The 13,861-nt window shown below is 37.5% G+C and overlaps 1 protein-coding gene across 3 annotated transcripts; it reads right to left on the reverse strand.

Annotated features, from left to right (window-relative positions):
• Positions 1-2,871: 2,871 nt before the first annotated feature.
• On the reverse strand, positions 2,872-10,885 carry LOC133868112 (BTB/POZ domain and ankyrin repeat-containing protein NPR1-like). Of its 3 annotated transcripts, XM_062304933.1 has the most exons (6): positions 10,746-10,851; positions 9,948-9,983; positions 9,183-9,786; positions 6,024-6,777; positions 4,294-4,491; positions 2,872-3,348 (listed from the first exon to the last, which is right to left on the reverse strand). In XM_062304933.1, exons 3-6 carry the CDS (start codon positions 9,732-9,734, stop codon positions 3,089-3,091), a joined length of 1,764 nt encoding a protein of 587 aa, XP_062160917.1. In that variant the 5' UTR covers positions 9,735-9,786; positions 9,948-9,983; positions 10,746-10,851; the 3' UTR covers positions 2,872-3,088. The 3 variants fall into 3 exon arrangements, with proteins under 3 accessions (XP_062160917.1, XP_062160918.1, XP_062160916.1); XM_062304934.1 differs by lacking the exon at positions 9,948-9,983 and having other exon boundaries at positions 10,746-10,885; XM_062304932.1 differs by lacking the exons at positions 9,948-9,983; positions 10,746-10,851 and having other exon boundaries at positions 9,183-9,889.
• Between the last annotated feature and the right edge of the window lie 2,976 nt (positions 10,886-13,861).

The following is a 13,861-nucleotide window of genomic DNA, read 5'->3' on the forward strand; positions in this document are numbered from 1 at the left end:
GTGAATGATGACGTTCATGTTAGTTGTACCTGTATTCCTGTTAATTTCATCCATGATTTTCATATCATCTGTTTCTTCATTCTTGATATGAGATCTTGTTTAGCAGGGTTGCGTATTTCATCTTAATGCGTCGCTTGACTCGCTTGTTACTTTAATAAGGTCCTTGGTTAGACTTACTTTCTATCTAGGTTCATGATTAATAGAGTTTTGTTTGAAATGATTTTCTGCAATTGATATGACTTGTTTACGGGTCTTAATAATGTGTATTGCAGTTTAACGAGGACTACATGCATATATATATGCCAAGCCTACTAACATGGTTACTTGAGTCCACTCTTGGGGCATCGACTAATCTCTTCACCAAGGGATATATATTATTGCCATGTACTAACAACTACTATTGTGTTCCAACGCGATGAAAATAACACTTGTCCAAGATCGGCAATCGATGCAGGGAAGACGAACAAACCAAAAGAAAAGGATACTTTTCACCCAAATCAGTGACTTAGTTGAATAAATGTGTACAAGAAAGTATAAAATAAATAAATGTGTACAAGAAACATAAGACATAAATTCTATTAAATACATAAAAAATGAAAAGACATAAATTCTACTAAATAGATTAATTTGGTGGTTGAATTTTATATATATATATATATGTGTGTGTGTGTGTGTGTGTGTGTGTGTGTGTGTGTGTGTGTGTGTGTGTGTGTGTTCTTTTGTCCAAAAAAAAGATTTGTCTCTCCGCTTCTCAATGTGTGTGTGTGTGAGTGAGAAAGAGATATCGGAATAAAGCGGGGGCATTTCTTTTGTCCAAAAAAAAGATTTGTCTCTCCGCTTCTCAATGGTGTGTGTGTGTGTGTGTGTGTGTGTGTGTGAGAAAGAGATATAAAGCGGGGGCATTTCTTTTGTCCAAAAAAAAGATTTGTCTCTCCGCTTCTCAATGGTGTGTGTGTGTGTGTGTGTCAAAGAGATATCGGAATAAAGCGGGGGCATTTCTTTTGTCCAAAAAAAAGATTTGTCTCTCCGCTTCTCAATGACACTTGTACATTTAAAGGACAAATTATTTAAGAAAACGAAAATATGTACTCCACATGAAACCATTTTATTCTTCAAGAGAATGAAACCTAATATTATTTTCCTGGGGGAAATGCTATGGGTACTAAATAAATATTTTACATTGAGAACCTTATGTATGGATGTGGAACCTTACCCCATCCATCGATTTCTCAATTCTTTTTTATTATTATTTCTTTAATAGCCACGTCAATTCCACGTTACTAAGTAAAGTTCTCTACCTAAAATATTTGATACCAGTAGCATTCATCTTTCCTTATTGCTACGTTCTATTGAAGTGTAAAGTTTAAGGAATCTATACGGCCAATAATGTCATACAAAACGTGTAAAATGCCCTTACTAAACTATAATCTTGTTGAGAGGATTGATCTATGCCATAACAACTAATAATTTGGCCGAATCCTTTTTATATGCTAGATATACACTCGGCCAACCCAAGTTAAGATTCAGGCCTGAAAGCTCACGGTTTGAGTCAGATTGATCAAGCCCAAACCATAGGCTTTGCCTAGGCGATAAAAACTAACATGCGCGCAACGACTGCATAAAGAACGCTAGGAATAAGGCACAGAAAAAAACTACTCTTGGACAACCTAACCACCAACGACCATGTAATCTGAGGCAGCATCATATTATAATCGTAGCCTATTAGTAAGTTGTTTGGCCAAGGCCGTAATTCGGCACCACGATGGGGATGAGGCCGTACCCAATCAGCAAACACCCCACATAAGGAGAAGGCAGTAAATCATCTCAAGTACAAATCATTCTGTCTCCTAAGATCCTAGCTTCTATTCATTCAAAGTAATTTTCGCTCTTCACCTTTGCTAACTTAAGCATAGGAAATTCCAGATTAGGATCTTCTACAATTTTAAAAAAATTTTAAATTCATAAATGATGTGAATTCAGGCCTTTTTTACATTGAATGACGTGAAAAATGCTACATAATAAAAATATGATATATTATCGAGGCAAAAAAAAAAACATTCAAAAAGGATTTTTCTTCACTTTTGAATAGACGCTTCTTCTTTACTAAACCAAATACAGTTTTTTACACATTTTTTTTACGAAATAAAGTGCAAGAACCTGATAAAAAAATATACTCAATTATCATTGTTAACATGTCACATTTTTAATATGTAACATTTTTCATATCGTTCGATACATGAAACGGCCTAAATTCATATAATTTGAGAATCTACGATCTTAAAGAAATGGTAGGAGATCCTGATCCGGAAATTCTCCACGCCAATACCCTTAGCAAGTCTCCAACTCTTCCTACTTCCAGGTGTCCGTTAACTAAATCTGACTGTACAACCAACTGCATCATCAGTTTTGAAAAGTTTTGACAAGAAAGGAGCTCATCATTGTCACATTACCAAAAGTTGCCTTGAAAGCAAAAAATAAAAATAAAAACAACCATTAAGGACTAACAATTTCCATCGCGATTCACTTCGGCGCCTCAGTAGCTGTAAACCTGACTTGGGCTCCCCACGTAACCAACAAGTTTTAGAGAGAAGTGCTTGTAGTATTGTTCTGGTGAAGAAAACATTGCATGAGACGCGCATGAATGCTCTCCATTATTGTTTTTTCTTTGATTCCATAGCTGAATCATATGCGGTGGATGCATGCAGAAAATGTCTTTGTAGATGATGAGATGGTAAATCAATCTCATTTTCTGGCGTGAATAATTTTACTTACATAAAGGTATCATTTTCTTGCTACACAGACCAAGACCCGTGAATGCTTTCTTAAAACTGTTAACGGAGCTACAAACATGGTAGCAAATGCAGCAGAAACTAAATAAAAAGAACGACTGCAAAATTCTTTCTTTCAAGAAACTCCCAACTGTTAAGATCACCATTTTCTACAAAAATTCAAAAGTAGAACAATTTTTTGCTTGCTTATAGACACAATGAGCCAACATTTATGAGGCTCACGCTCACACCAGTATATTTTTCAAAAGAATTTGCTATTTCATCATCAGCCTTACCGAGACTAAATTTGCAAGCCTTCACTATTTCCTAACCTTATAATTTACACCATCTTTTGGAGAAGACGAGGATGATGAGGAAGACAATCCAGAGCGACCCGACCCAGCCTTGTCCTTATCAAATGCCTTCTGAACTTCCTCTTTGAGCTCCATGAAGCGCCTCCTCTTGATTCTCTGCTCAACCGGGGTGCCCTTCTCAAGGTAAAACAAATCGGGGAGGTCATCGTCCATGAACTTATCCAGCACTTCTGAGCAATGAGGAAAATAGCGTCGACCCATCTCCACTGCCACCATGGCAACCAAAAAGCTTCAATGAGAGTAATTTAGTTGAAAAAAACTCTTACTTCACAGTAAACTATGTCAATTTAATTCATCTTTTGACAACTCGGAAACTGCAATTGCTCATTTCAGAAGCTTTTTAACTTTTATATTTCCTCAGGTTCTGCCACTTTGAAACATAAACCAAAGCTAAGTTGCCTTTGATTAAGAAACCAACGGGGAATATTCTGTCATCCTAGGTTTACAAGCCCTAAAAGCCATGGAACCAACAAGGTTAAATCAACAAAGGATTCATGTAGCCCAACCCCATTGGGAAAGTCAGTGCTCAAAACAACTTGGAGGAATTCCTAAATGTCTTTGAATAATACCTGCAAATTCAGCCATCATGGCATAACACTAGGCAGTTTTACAATATAGTAATGAGAAATTATATAAACAAATATACTAATAAAACTTTCGCTCAAAAACTAATCAAATTATTAACATAGTGCAGCCAAAAGTACAATGGTAATAAGCACGAGATGATGGAATAACAGATGACAGAGTAATACACACGTTATCTAAATCCATCCACACCTAGAACAAAGGTTTGCTTTGCTACGCATATCCAGAAAAACAATCCCCATCGAAAAATGATAAATTAAGATAAAAACCTCACAAAGACAATTAATTGTCTTTACCATCTTAAAAATGCTAGATGACGGCCTGACATGAGATGAACCAAGGCACCTAATGGTGAGAAAAGTTCCCTACCTTGTAAAATCAACCTTATACAAGCAAGGAATTTTTTTTTATTATTATCCTGGTTTTGAGGGGAGATAGGGGGGAGGGGGGCTGCACGAACTTGATGATAATGACTTCATTCTGGATTACATAAATATTTTGCAATACAATAGAACAAAGGGAAAAAGGGCAACCGAATATAGAGGATGCTCAAAGCTTACAACTACCTGTTTTCATAAGGGCTTCCATCCGAGAGAGCAGTCTCTTGTTCTGCATAACTGGAGTCTCATTCAAATCAACCTCCCTCAGATTCCCACTTGAACGTTTCGGTGCAGAAAGACCAGCAAACTCAGATGTTGTCTCAGCATGTGCAATGTGGATGGCTACCTTAGCCTCAGTTGGGAAAAACAATCTTGCAAATGCCACTGCAATATACATCACTCTTAAAATTCATCTTTGCATGTGAAAGTATTAGTATTGATGAGACTATGCCAACTTTCACCAGTCTATCCTGGTAAATTTTCCAAACAAGGAAAAAGAATACTATAGCCTGCACAAATTGGGTGGAAGATCATGAATCGAAGGTTCCATTACCCTACATGCACACTGCTAGCTCAACTTCTTGCTAAATTGCTTATCAAGCAATATTTTATTAAATTCATCTCAGCCATATATCCTATATATCTAATCCTAAAGCCAGAAAAAACACGCAAAAGTTGCAGTAAACTTTCGGCTACATCTTGACATATTTATCATACACCAACAAACTTCAATGGTAATCCATGGATTCAATTCGAGAAAAGGTTAATCAGAATTAGAAAACTTTTTGATATATGCAGTAGACTATAGAATAAAGGTACGTTGGTACACAAAATGGCTATTCCATTAGGAAAATAAATAGCTTTTATTGAGAATGGAAGGTGGTGGAATGAATATTCATACTCTCCAAGCAATGCAATTTTCTAAAAAAAATAATCCTTTTTGGACACAATGAAAACCAAGTTGTCAATGAGGTTGGTTCAATACCAGAATGGTGTCAAGTTGATTGGAAGCAACGGCAGTCGGGTACAACAGCGAGGCCACAAGGGCCACAGCCTAGATGCGCGAGGCCATTATAATTGATGTTGTCATAGGACAGAGTGCAAGTGGATTTGGAGGATGGGTCTGTGACAGAGTGGGAGTGGGTTTAGAGGAAAATTTGAGACTAAGCAGCTGAAAAAGAGGCGTGGGAGATCCTTGGGAGTGAATTGGGAGGTCCATGCTACTTAGATGGCCACAGCTTGCACAGCATGTCATGGTGAGGTTGAGTGGATCTGACAAGGAATCGATGGTGCTGGAGGAGACTCAGGAGAGGATGGGGGAGGGGTTGAGCCATTTTTTTGAGGAAAAAGGCAGACAAGATGGGGAGAACAGTGGAGGTGTCCCACTCGCCACCAAGGTCAGCCTTGATGAGGCCGCCACCATTATCAAGGATGGCAATATTTGCATTTATCTGTGGTGGTGGGGTTTAGTGTGAGCACGAGAGAGAGAGAGGAAGAACTTTCTTTTTTGATGAGAAGGCGAAAAAAATTATATATTCCTTCATTAATTACTGAAGTGACATGGCATGTGATTCATTCTCATGTCATGTTAGAAAACATCGTGACATGGTATGCCACAGTCTCTGTTTGTCAGATCATCATTCTAATAACAGAATTCACACTTTGATGGAAGGACCAACTAAATTAATGCCATTTATATTATTTATGGACGAAATAATAAATTTTTAAATTTCAGAGGCAAAATTTGTACCTGGGTAAAAATTTCAGGAACCAATATAAAAAAGAAAGGCAAGAGATTTTATATTTCCAGGAAATTTCAAACCAACATGGAATCCTAGGGGCAAAGCGGAATCTAATTTCAGAAAAGTTTGTGGCATGGGAAGAAGAATCCAAGATTACTATCTGCAGAATAATACCTCGGTTTTCCAGGTACAGCAACTTCATGTGCAGATCATCTGCAACTGTTTGGGAAGAAATAAGTGCATCTCCGCCCATTGGATTCCTTCGCATTTCTCTCTCTAGAACATCAATGCATAACCGGTCCTTGTTTGCTTCCTGCCCCTGCTCTGTTTTTGCATGATAATCCTTTGGCCTTGTCAACCTCCGGCAAATACTAACAGAACTCTGACCATCCAATGTCAATTCTAATGCACAAGCTCCTTTAGTCAGAAGTGATACTATTATTGATGGTTCCTTACGCCTTGCAGCTATTTGGAGTACTGTGTAACCCCGATTATTTCGAAGGTTGACATTGGCCAAACCCAGACCAAGCACCTCGGTCACAACCTTAGGATCACAGTATGCTACAGAATAATGGAGAGCATTGGCTTCATCTAAGGTTGTATCAGACTCAGTCAGGAGAAGTTTCACTAGTTCAACATCATCAGAGTCTAATGCCTTGTGTACTCTCCTGATTCTCTTTTCACGCAAGGGTTCCTCAGCTTCTATATCATGTTCATCATCAGGCTTGGACTTGAGACGAAGCAATTTAATGTTCTCTGCAATTTCATAAGGTAGCTCTTTCTCAAGAGAGATGCTGTCAAGATCTGATCGTGCTACCCTATTAACACATTGGGTGACAACCTGACTCAATTGACAATGGAAAGCAACCACGAGGATTGGGATGACATCTTCTACAACAGCCTTCGCAACAAAGTTAAGGAAACGTCGCTGCAAATGGGTAGATTATCTGTTCAGAATGATCTTCCTGTAGTGTGATAAAAGCCTCATGCAAATTAAAAGATGTGAAAGCAATAGCCTAAACCTATGCTTTTTCATCTCAGTCAATGCTCTGACTGCAATGGCATCTCATAATAAAATCTAAACATGTGAAAACAATCATAATGGTGCATTAACTCCAAGAAGTTTTAATTTTTATATTTTTAGAAATTACATCACAGAAGCCTAGTCCAACCTGGAAAATAACATTTGAAGTTATATGGCCAATATATATATGACAAAGTCAACAACATAAAATCCATGAAGCAAAAGTTATTCATGGAATGGAGGAAAAAGAAATTTGAGATATGCAATTTTACTTGGTTAATTAACTCAACCAAGACAGCTTCCTTAACCTCAAGAAAAGTACCAAAAACAAAATCAGGAAAGAGTGTGAAGATACCATCTCTGTCTCTATCTCTGTCTGTTCTAAGCTTATTACGATGGCTAAACCTGGATCTGATAAAAGAATGTGCACTAAAATGTGTTGGTAAGTATTGTTAACATCCCCAATGTGGCTCGCACCATATATCAGGATGGTCACAAACATACATGTATTAAGTTCAAGTTTACAGAGCATACTTATAGACAAGATAACAGACCTAAGCTTCAAGTTTACAGTGCAGAACAAGGATCATTGTGGTACACAGAACATTAGCAGGAAGGGCAACATAGCATGAGACTTAACTTGAAAAGTGGAATGATTAAAGTAAGTTTATACTCAACCAACATAGACTGTTAATTGGAAGTCAGAATGTGATAAGATCGTCTTACCATATATTTTATATCTGCATAGGGTTTTAATTTTCTACATTTGCTTTAAAAGAAGTACAAGCAGGGAAACGAAAAGAAGGAAATTCTCGGATTGCCAGAATTTGTGCATTGAAATGAACATGTATTTCCATTAAAAGAAAAAGAGAAAAAAAAAAAAAGAAAAAGAAAAAGAAAAAAAAAAGAAGAAGAAGAAGAAGAAGAAGAAGAAGAAGAAAAAGAAAGAAGAGATGATACTTGTTTTGCTCCTATTCTATACAGTTCTTCTGAAATTTAGAGAGAGAGAGCATTGGGGGGGGGGGGGGGGGGGGGGGGTCCACAAGGGGAATGTGAAGGGCTTTTTGGACTGGCTCAAATTGATGAGGAGCAGCGTCAAGAAATTTCAGCCTCGACTCCTAAGATTAAGGGAGTAAAGAGTTGAACTTAGAGTGCTCGATTAGTTTTGATGCTAGGGGTTTTGGTTCTAACCGAGGCAAAGGTAAGAGGGCCCTTGCTGTGATGTAATGTTCTCTGGGTTTTGTGGGCTAGTTCCTATTAGGGTGTTTGGGTTTCCCTCTGTTTTTGGGTTTTGCGGGTGTTCCTCTTTCTTTCTTTTTTTCTGCTTTGGTATCCTTTTTGTATACTTCCGGTATACTTAAGGGAGCTTACGCTTTTTTATAAATTTCTCTGATTACTTATCAAAAACAAAATTAGAGAGAGAGAGGTTGAAACAGATGGAAAGTTAATATGGGTGAGGGGTTTTGATGTAGATCTACTCACTATCGTGTAGCTCATGGTTTCCCCTTGACAAACAATGGAGGGGAGAGTGAGAGCGAGGAAATGATAAGTAGTGACAAATAATAACTGAAAACTTCATGGTCGAACAAACAAATTATTAAACCACTAATTTAAACAATTCCCACGGAGAGGGAGATGTTTCTTTAATTTATAAATGAACAGAAACATAAGCCGAAATAACTATGACTTACAAATAAATCTATAATACATACACAACTGTCATTAATTTGATATTGGCTGTACATATTTTTCTTTGCATCCCATGTACAAGGTTGTATATATCAATGTTCAAAAGGATGATTTTCTTTATAAAATTGGTTCGTAGTCCACTGACTTTATAAACAAGGGCCTCTGAATGTAGACACTTGGCATAAAGGCCTATATAAGGATTTCAAGATTCCAGCAGGGTTAGATTCTTCCACTAACAGCATAAAGATCAGGTAGCTTTTTCATCAATATTACTTTATAAGCTGGTTGTTGGATCCACTTACAATTCCAAGCTAAAAATCCCAACAAATTCAGCTCAAACAGCACCTCCTTCCCTTGCAAGAACCAGTTGGAGTGCAAAGTCAGGGGGTTCAAGAACCACTAGGTGGGTGTGTTACGTACAAAAAAAAAACCCAACAGTGGTAACAAAATGGAAGTTCACCACCTCCACACCATAAGTATAAAACACAAGCAACAAACGGTCAACAAAGAGCAAAGCATATGCTTACTCTTAACTCAAATCTTCAAAAGTTCTTTACATGATCAGTTGCTTAGTCTGCTTAATTCGATAAATTGTTAATCAGCATGTACAGAATACTAACCTGCAAAAGTGAAACCAGCTCTGGTATCTGAAAAACAGAAGAGGCGTACATCAATTCCACCGCAAAATTAATAGCGGGTCTACATGAATCATGGACACAAACATTGTCAACACAAGTTGACACCTCCACTGGAGAATTCTTCAGCTTCGCCGTATACAAATAGCTCAAGAAAACGAGAAATGCCTCATATCCAACCTTGCCATAAGGCAACAAATCACTTATCAAATACTTGGGTTTCCCTTCCTTCTCAGCAGATCCCTTCTCTCGCTGAAACAGTTGATGGAAAAACCTACTTCTAGCAGCCAAAATACATCGGTTAACACCAACTGGAATTCCCTCTACAATTATATGCGCATCGCTATAATCACAACTTGGATCAACCAATAGCTGTTCCAAATTAGAACTGAGCTTGCTTAAACTAAGGACTTCTTCAAGGCTAGGACCCGGTTCAAGGCCAGAGGGGGATGGTTTAGCATGGCTAAATGAGCCATTCGATAAATGGGAAGATGAAGTAAAGCTCAAAGATGACGATGGTTCAGTGGAACTAGCCATTAATACGCTCTAGAAAGAATATTCTTTCAGATGCTCTAGAGGAACTTCTTATCTGTAAATCAGTGACTGTGTCATGTTACAAAGGAAATTCATTCTGTCCTTTGCTCTACCAAAGACCTATGTCTAAAATAGTAGCAGAAAAAAAAAAAAAAAAAAAAAAAAAAAAAAAAAAAAAAATCAAGAACCGATACAATCCTCAAATAGAAAATATACCTGTTCTTCACTGTCAAGAAAGAAGAAAAGGAAAACCTGACACCAACACAATTCAAAAGGGTTTCCCAGAAACAGGTTAAAAAGGATACATATTAAACAAAATTGAGTCACATAACACAATTCCCCCTGTTAGAAGGCGCTATCAAATGGCATGCTGAATCAAAAGCTTAAAATTCAAAGTCACAATACTTTGATTTCTGTATTTTTTTTAAGAATCAGAACGATTGCCAAGGCCAGAAACACTCTCTTGCTTGAATTTCCAATACCACCTAATCAGCATAATATCCAAATAAACCAAAAGTGTCAACTAGATGTAGCAAAAAAAAAAAAAAATCATTTTTTCTTCCAAAAATGTCTTCTACAAAGCAGAAAACAGCCACTGATTCAAGCTTTATTTCGTGATAAATCCCATTAAATTTAGAAATAAACTTCCACCTTACAAAAATAGATCTCCACAACCACAAGCTCTCAACATTTGCACTAGATCCACCCAAATACTTCAAAGACCACCAGACCCAAAGTCATATACTCCAAACAAATCCAAAATTTCAGATTAAAATTACGTTATACTAGGCAACATTCAATCAAAACGAAGAACATCCAACAACAAAAACACAGGATTGCAAGGACGAAATTTCCTAACTTGATGGAAGATATGGCAAAAGACAGATGAGAGCAAAAACGTGAAAAAGGACAAAAAACCGAAACTTCAATTTTCGCTTTCAGACACAGTTTCAGAGAGAGAGACAAGAGAGAGAAGGATTGGTCGGTTGGTTAGTGTGGTGGTTAGGAAGGTACCTGCGTGCGACTTTCGTTAAGGAGATGAAGTCGTGTCAGTGACCGCAGCGATGGCGTCAGCTTTCCCAGCTGGGTTCCGCTGACGTCTGCAGTGGCGTCAGCGTTATGGTGGAGAGGCGCTTGGATTCTCTCTGTCCATTTGAACCGGAGTGCAGGTTTGTTTCTGAAATTCTAATTTAATTCTAATTCACGACATGAATTTTAAAGTTTAATTTTATAAGATAAAATTTAAAAAAAATTAAAAAAGTTAAATAAAATATTATTATTTTTTAAAAAAATAAAGAAGAATTCTGATTCAATTCTATTGCCAAACACATCATAATTCTTGTAAAAATAAGTACAAAATTATCTTTTTTAAAAAAAAATTGTAAAAGACTAATTTTATCCTTAATTTTTCTAAAGTGGATCTAATTCTTATAAAAATAAGGACAATTATCTTAAAAAAAAAAAAAATGTAAAAGGCTAATTTTATCCTTATTTTTCCGAAGGTGTATGCTCTCTCTCCGGTTTAAATCAATGGAAGTCTTTGGCATCTTTGAAAGAGCCATCCAAATCAAAAGTTATGAAAAGCAGTATAAACGTGGAAAGGAGAAATTCGTTGCTTTTGGAGAATAAAGTTGAGTGTAACGAGTTCTTCTGGAGATTGCATAAGAGTGTGACGATTGGCTGATACGTGGCACCAGGAGAAGAAGGCTGATACGTGGCACCAGAAAAGGAAGATGAGCTGGGAAAGTGTTGACATCTGGCCAATTTGTCTTTAAGTTGAATCTAAGGGCTTGGTTGGTAATGGAGAGAAAACATTTTAACTTTATATCACATCAAAAAAAAAATTATTACTATTTAAATAAAAAAAAAATTCACTACAATACAAAACTTCTTCACTTTTTCATACAAATTCTTTTTACTTTATATCACATCTATCACTTCTTACTATTACCCTCAACCCACACTCCCTTACCTTACAGGGGAGAATCATTTCCATTTCTGATCCAAAAGAAATAAGAAGTGGATGACCCTCTACAAACAAAGAAGGGAGGCTCCCCAACAATAAACCCAACAACAACAAAAAAACTATTCTCCAATGGAAAAAGCAGTCAAACAAAACAAACGCAAAGTAACAGTAGGCAATGGTTATCACCTATGATTTCAGATGAATCACAAACAAGTCGGGCGTTTCCAAGGGTTGCGAGAAGCGATTTCAAATGGCAAAAAGGCTCAAAAAGCCACAACCAGAGATTAAACACTGCCAAAAACCGTTGAAGAAAAGTAACACAAACAAGGAAAACACCAAATAAAACAAACACAGTAAGATAAACAACAGACGAACGGTAGAGGAAGATGGGGTGGGAGCCATCTCTGGAAGCGCGTGAGAACCACGCACCTCCAAGGGGAGGCCTCTCATCAACGGGACACATCGTAACCTTTTGAAACTGCATGGAATCGAAGTGGGGAAGATGGAGGAAGCAGACATGAAATCCACATGCCGGTTGGGTTGAAAAGCTCTCAGGCGCATAGAAGACACACACCAGTAACCAAGCAGCGGTGGGGTGAAAAGAGACCACCAGTGAAATCTAGGGATGTTGGAGGACCCGTTGCTGAGGAACTTGTCTTGTCAAAGAGGATGGAGGAGAGAAGATCTGAATCCAAAGATTTCAATCAAAACATCTATCCAAAAATTACATAGAACTTGTTGGTTCAAGGTGGAAGAAACCAAGTCAAGCTGTTGTGAAGAGCCATACAACAAAAAAATAAGTAAAAGGCAAGAAAGATAGATGGGTAATTGGAGTTTATGGCTTAGCTCCAATGGCCACAAAAACTATAAAGAACATGGATGGGTGGGGAGGAAAATAGCGGAAGGTAGAAGTATATAAGGGAGATTGTATGGTGAAGTGGGTGGAGGAGGTGTGGAAGGGGGATGGGTGATGGGGAGGGAAGCGCAAATCTTCCCTCCCATGGAGTTTTGCACAGAAAAAAGCAGGGGATTCTAGAGAGAAGGGGGGCTTTCTTTCTCTGTTGGTGCTTGGTTTTTTCTTGACCTTAATTGCTTACCAAACAAGGCTTAGATATGCGTTAGTTGTATCTGAGTTCATTTATGGTTTTTAGTTGCAGTCGAGTTGTAATTGAATTGTAATCGTTTCAGTTGGAAGGAAAAGGAAGATTGTATAAGTAAGATGAATAGGAAGAGAGAATTATCGATTTGTTTGTATTGTTCAATTGAACATCGGAGAGTGTGGTTCCTCGAATTGCCTAACTCAATAGAATTTCTTTCCATTTCTTCTTTTTCATTCTCATTTGCTTCCTTAATTTCTTAAGAGAACCATTGTTTTCTTACAAGTGGTATCAAAGCCCACGATTCGCAACCATTTCATGAGAACATGATCAACCATGCCAGAAAATAGCCAAACGGATCAATCGTATGAATTCCAACTTGCTCTGCTCAATACGCAAGTAGAGAGGTCAATTCGATTAAAGATTCAATGAAATAGATTCAAACAGAGTTAGTGAAGCAAATGCACGAATTGTTTGTTGGAGCTAACAAGAACAAGAATCAAGAAGATCAGAATGCTACTCATGGGCATATGGACAACAATATGAATCTTGGTGGACAATCTTAGCATGAAGGAGCCAGTGCGGGAGAGGGTTTTCGCACAAGAACCCTTCGATTGGAATTTTCGAGGTTTGATGGCGAGGATCTAGAAGCATGGTGTTACAAAGCATCCAAATTCTTTGAATATTATGCTATACCAAAACACTAGAAGTTCAACATCTCAGCACTCCACATGGAAGGTAAAGCATTAATCTGGTTTCAAGAACTTCGTAGCAGTAATAATCTCATTAGCTGGAATGAAATTTTGAAAGCTATTAGAGTTAGATTTGGGAAGGGATCTTATGATGAACCCATGGAAACTCTTACCAAACTACAACAGTTTGGGTTGTTAGAGGAATATAAAAGCCAATTTGAGATTTTGGCTAATAGAGTATATGATTTGCCAGAGCATCATAAACTCAGCTATTTTTTAGGAAGACTTAATGATGGAGATCAAGGCACCACTTCAAAGGATCTCGTTCAAGTACCAATTGGGCCAGTTACGAGAGTACGAGCAAAGAAGTTCAAG

This window comes from Alnus glutinosa, chromosome 5, assembly GCF_958979055.1.
Source record: "Alnus glutinosa chromosome 5, dhAlnGlut1.1, whole genome shotgun sequence".
NCBI lineage: Eukaryota > Viridiplantae > Streptophyta > Magnoliopsida > Fagales > Betulaceae > Alnus > Alnus glutinosa.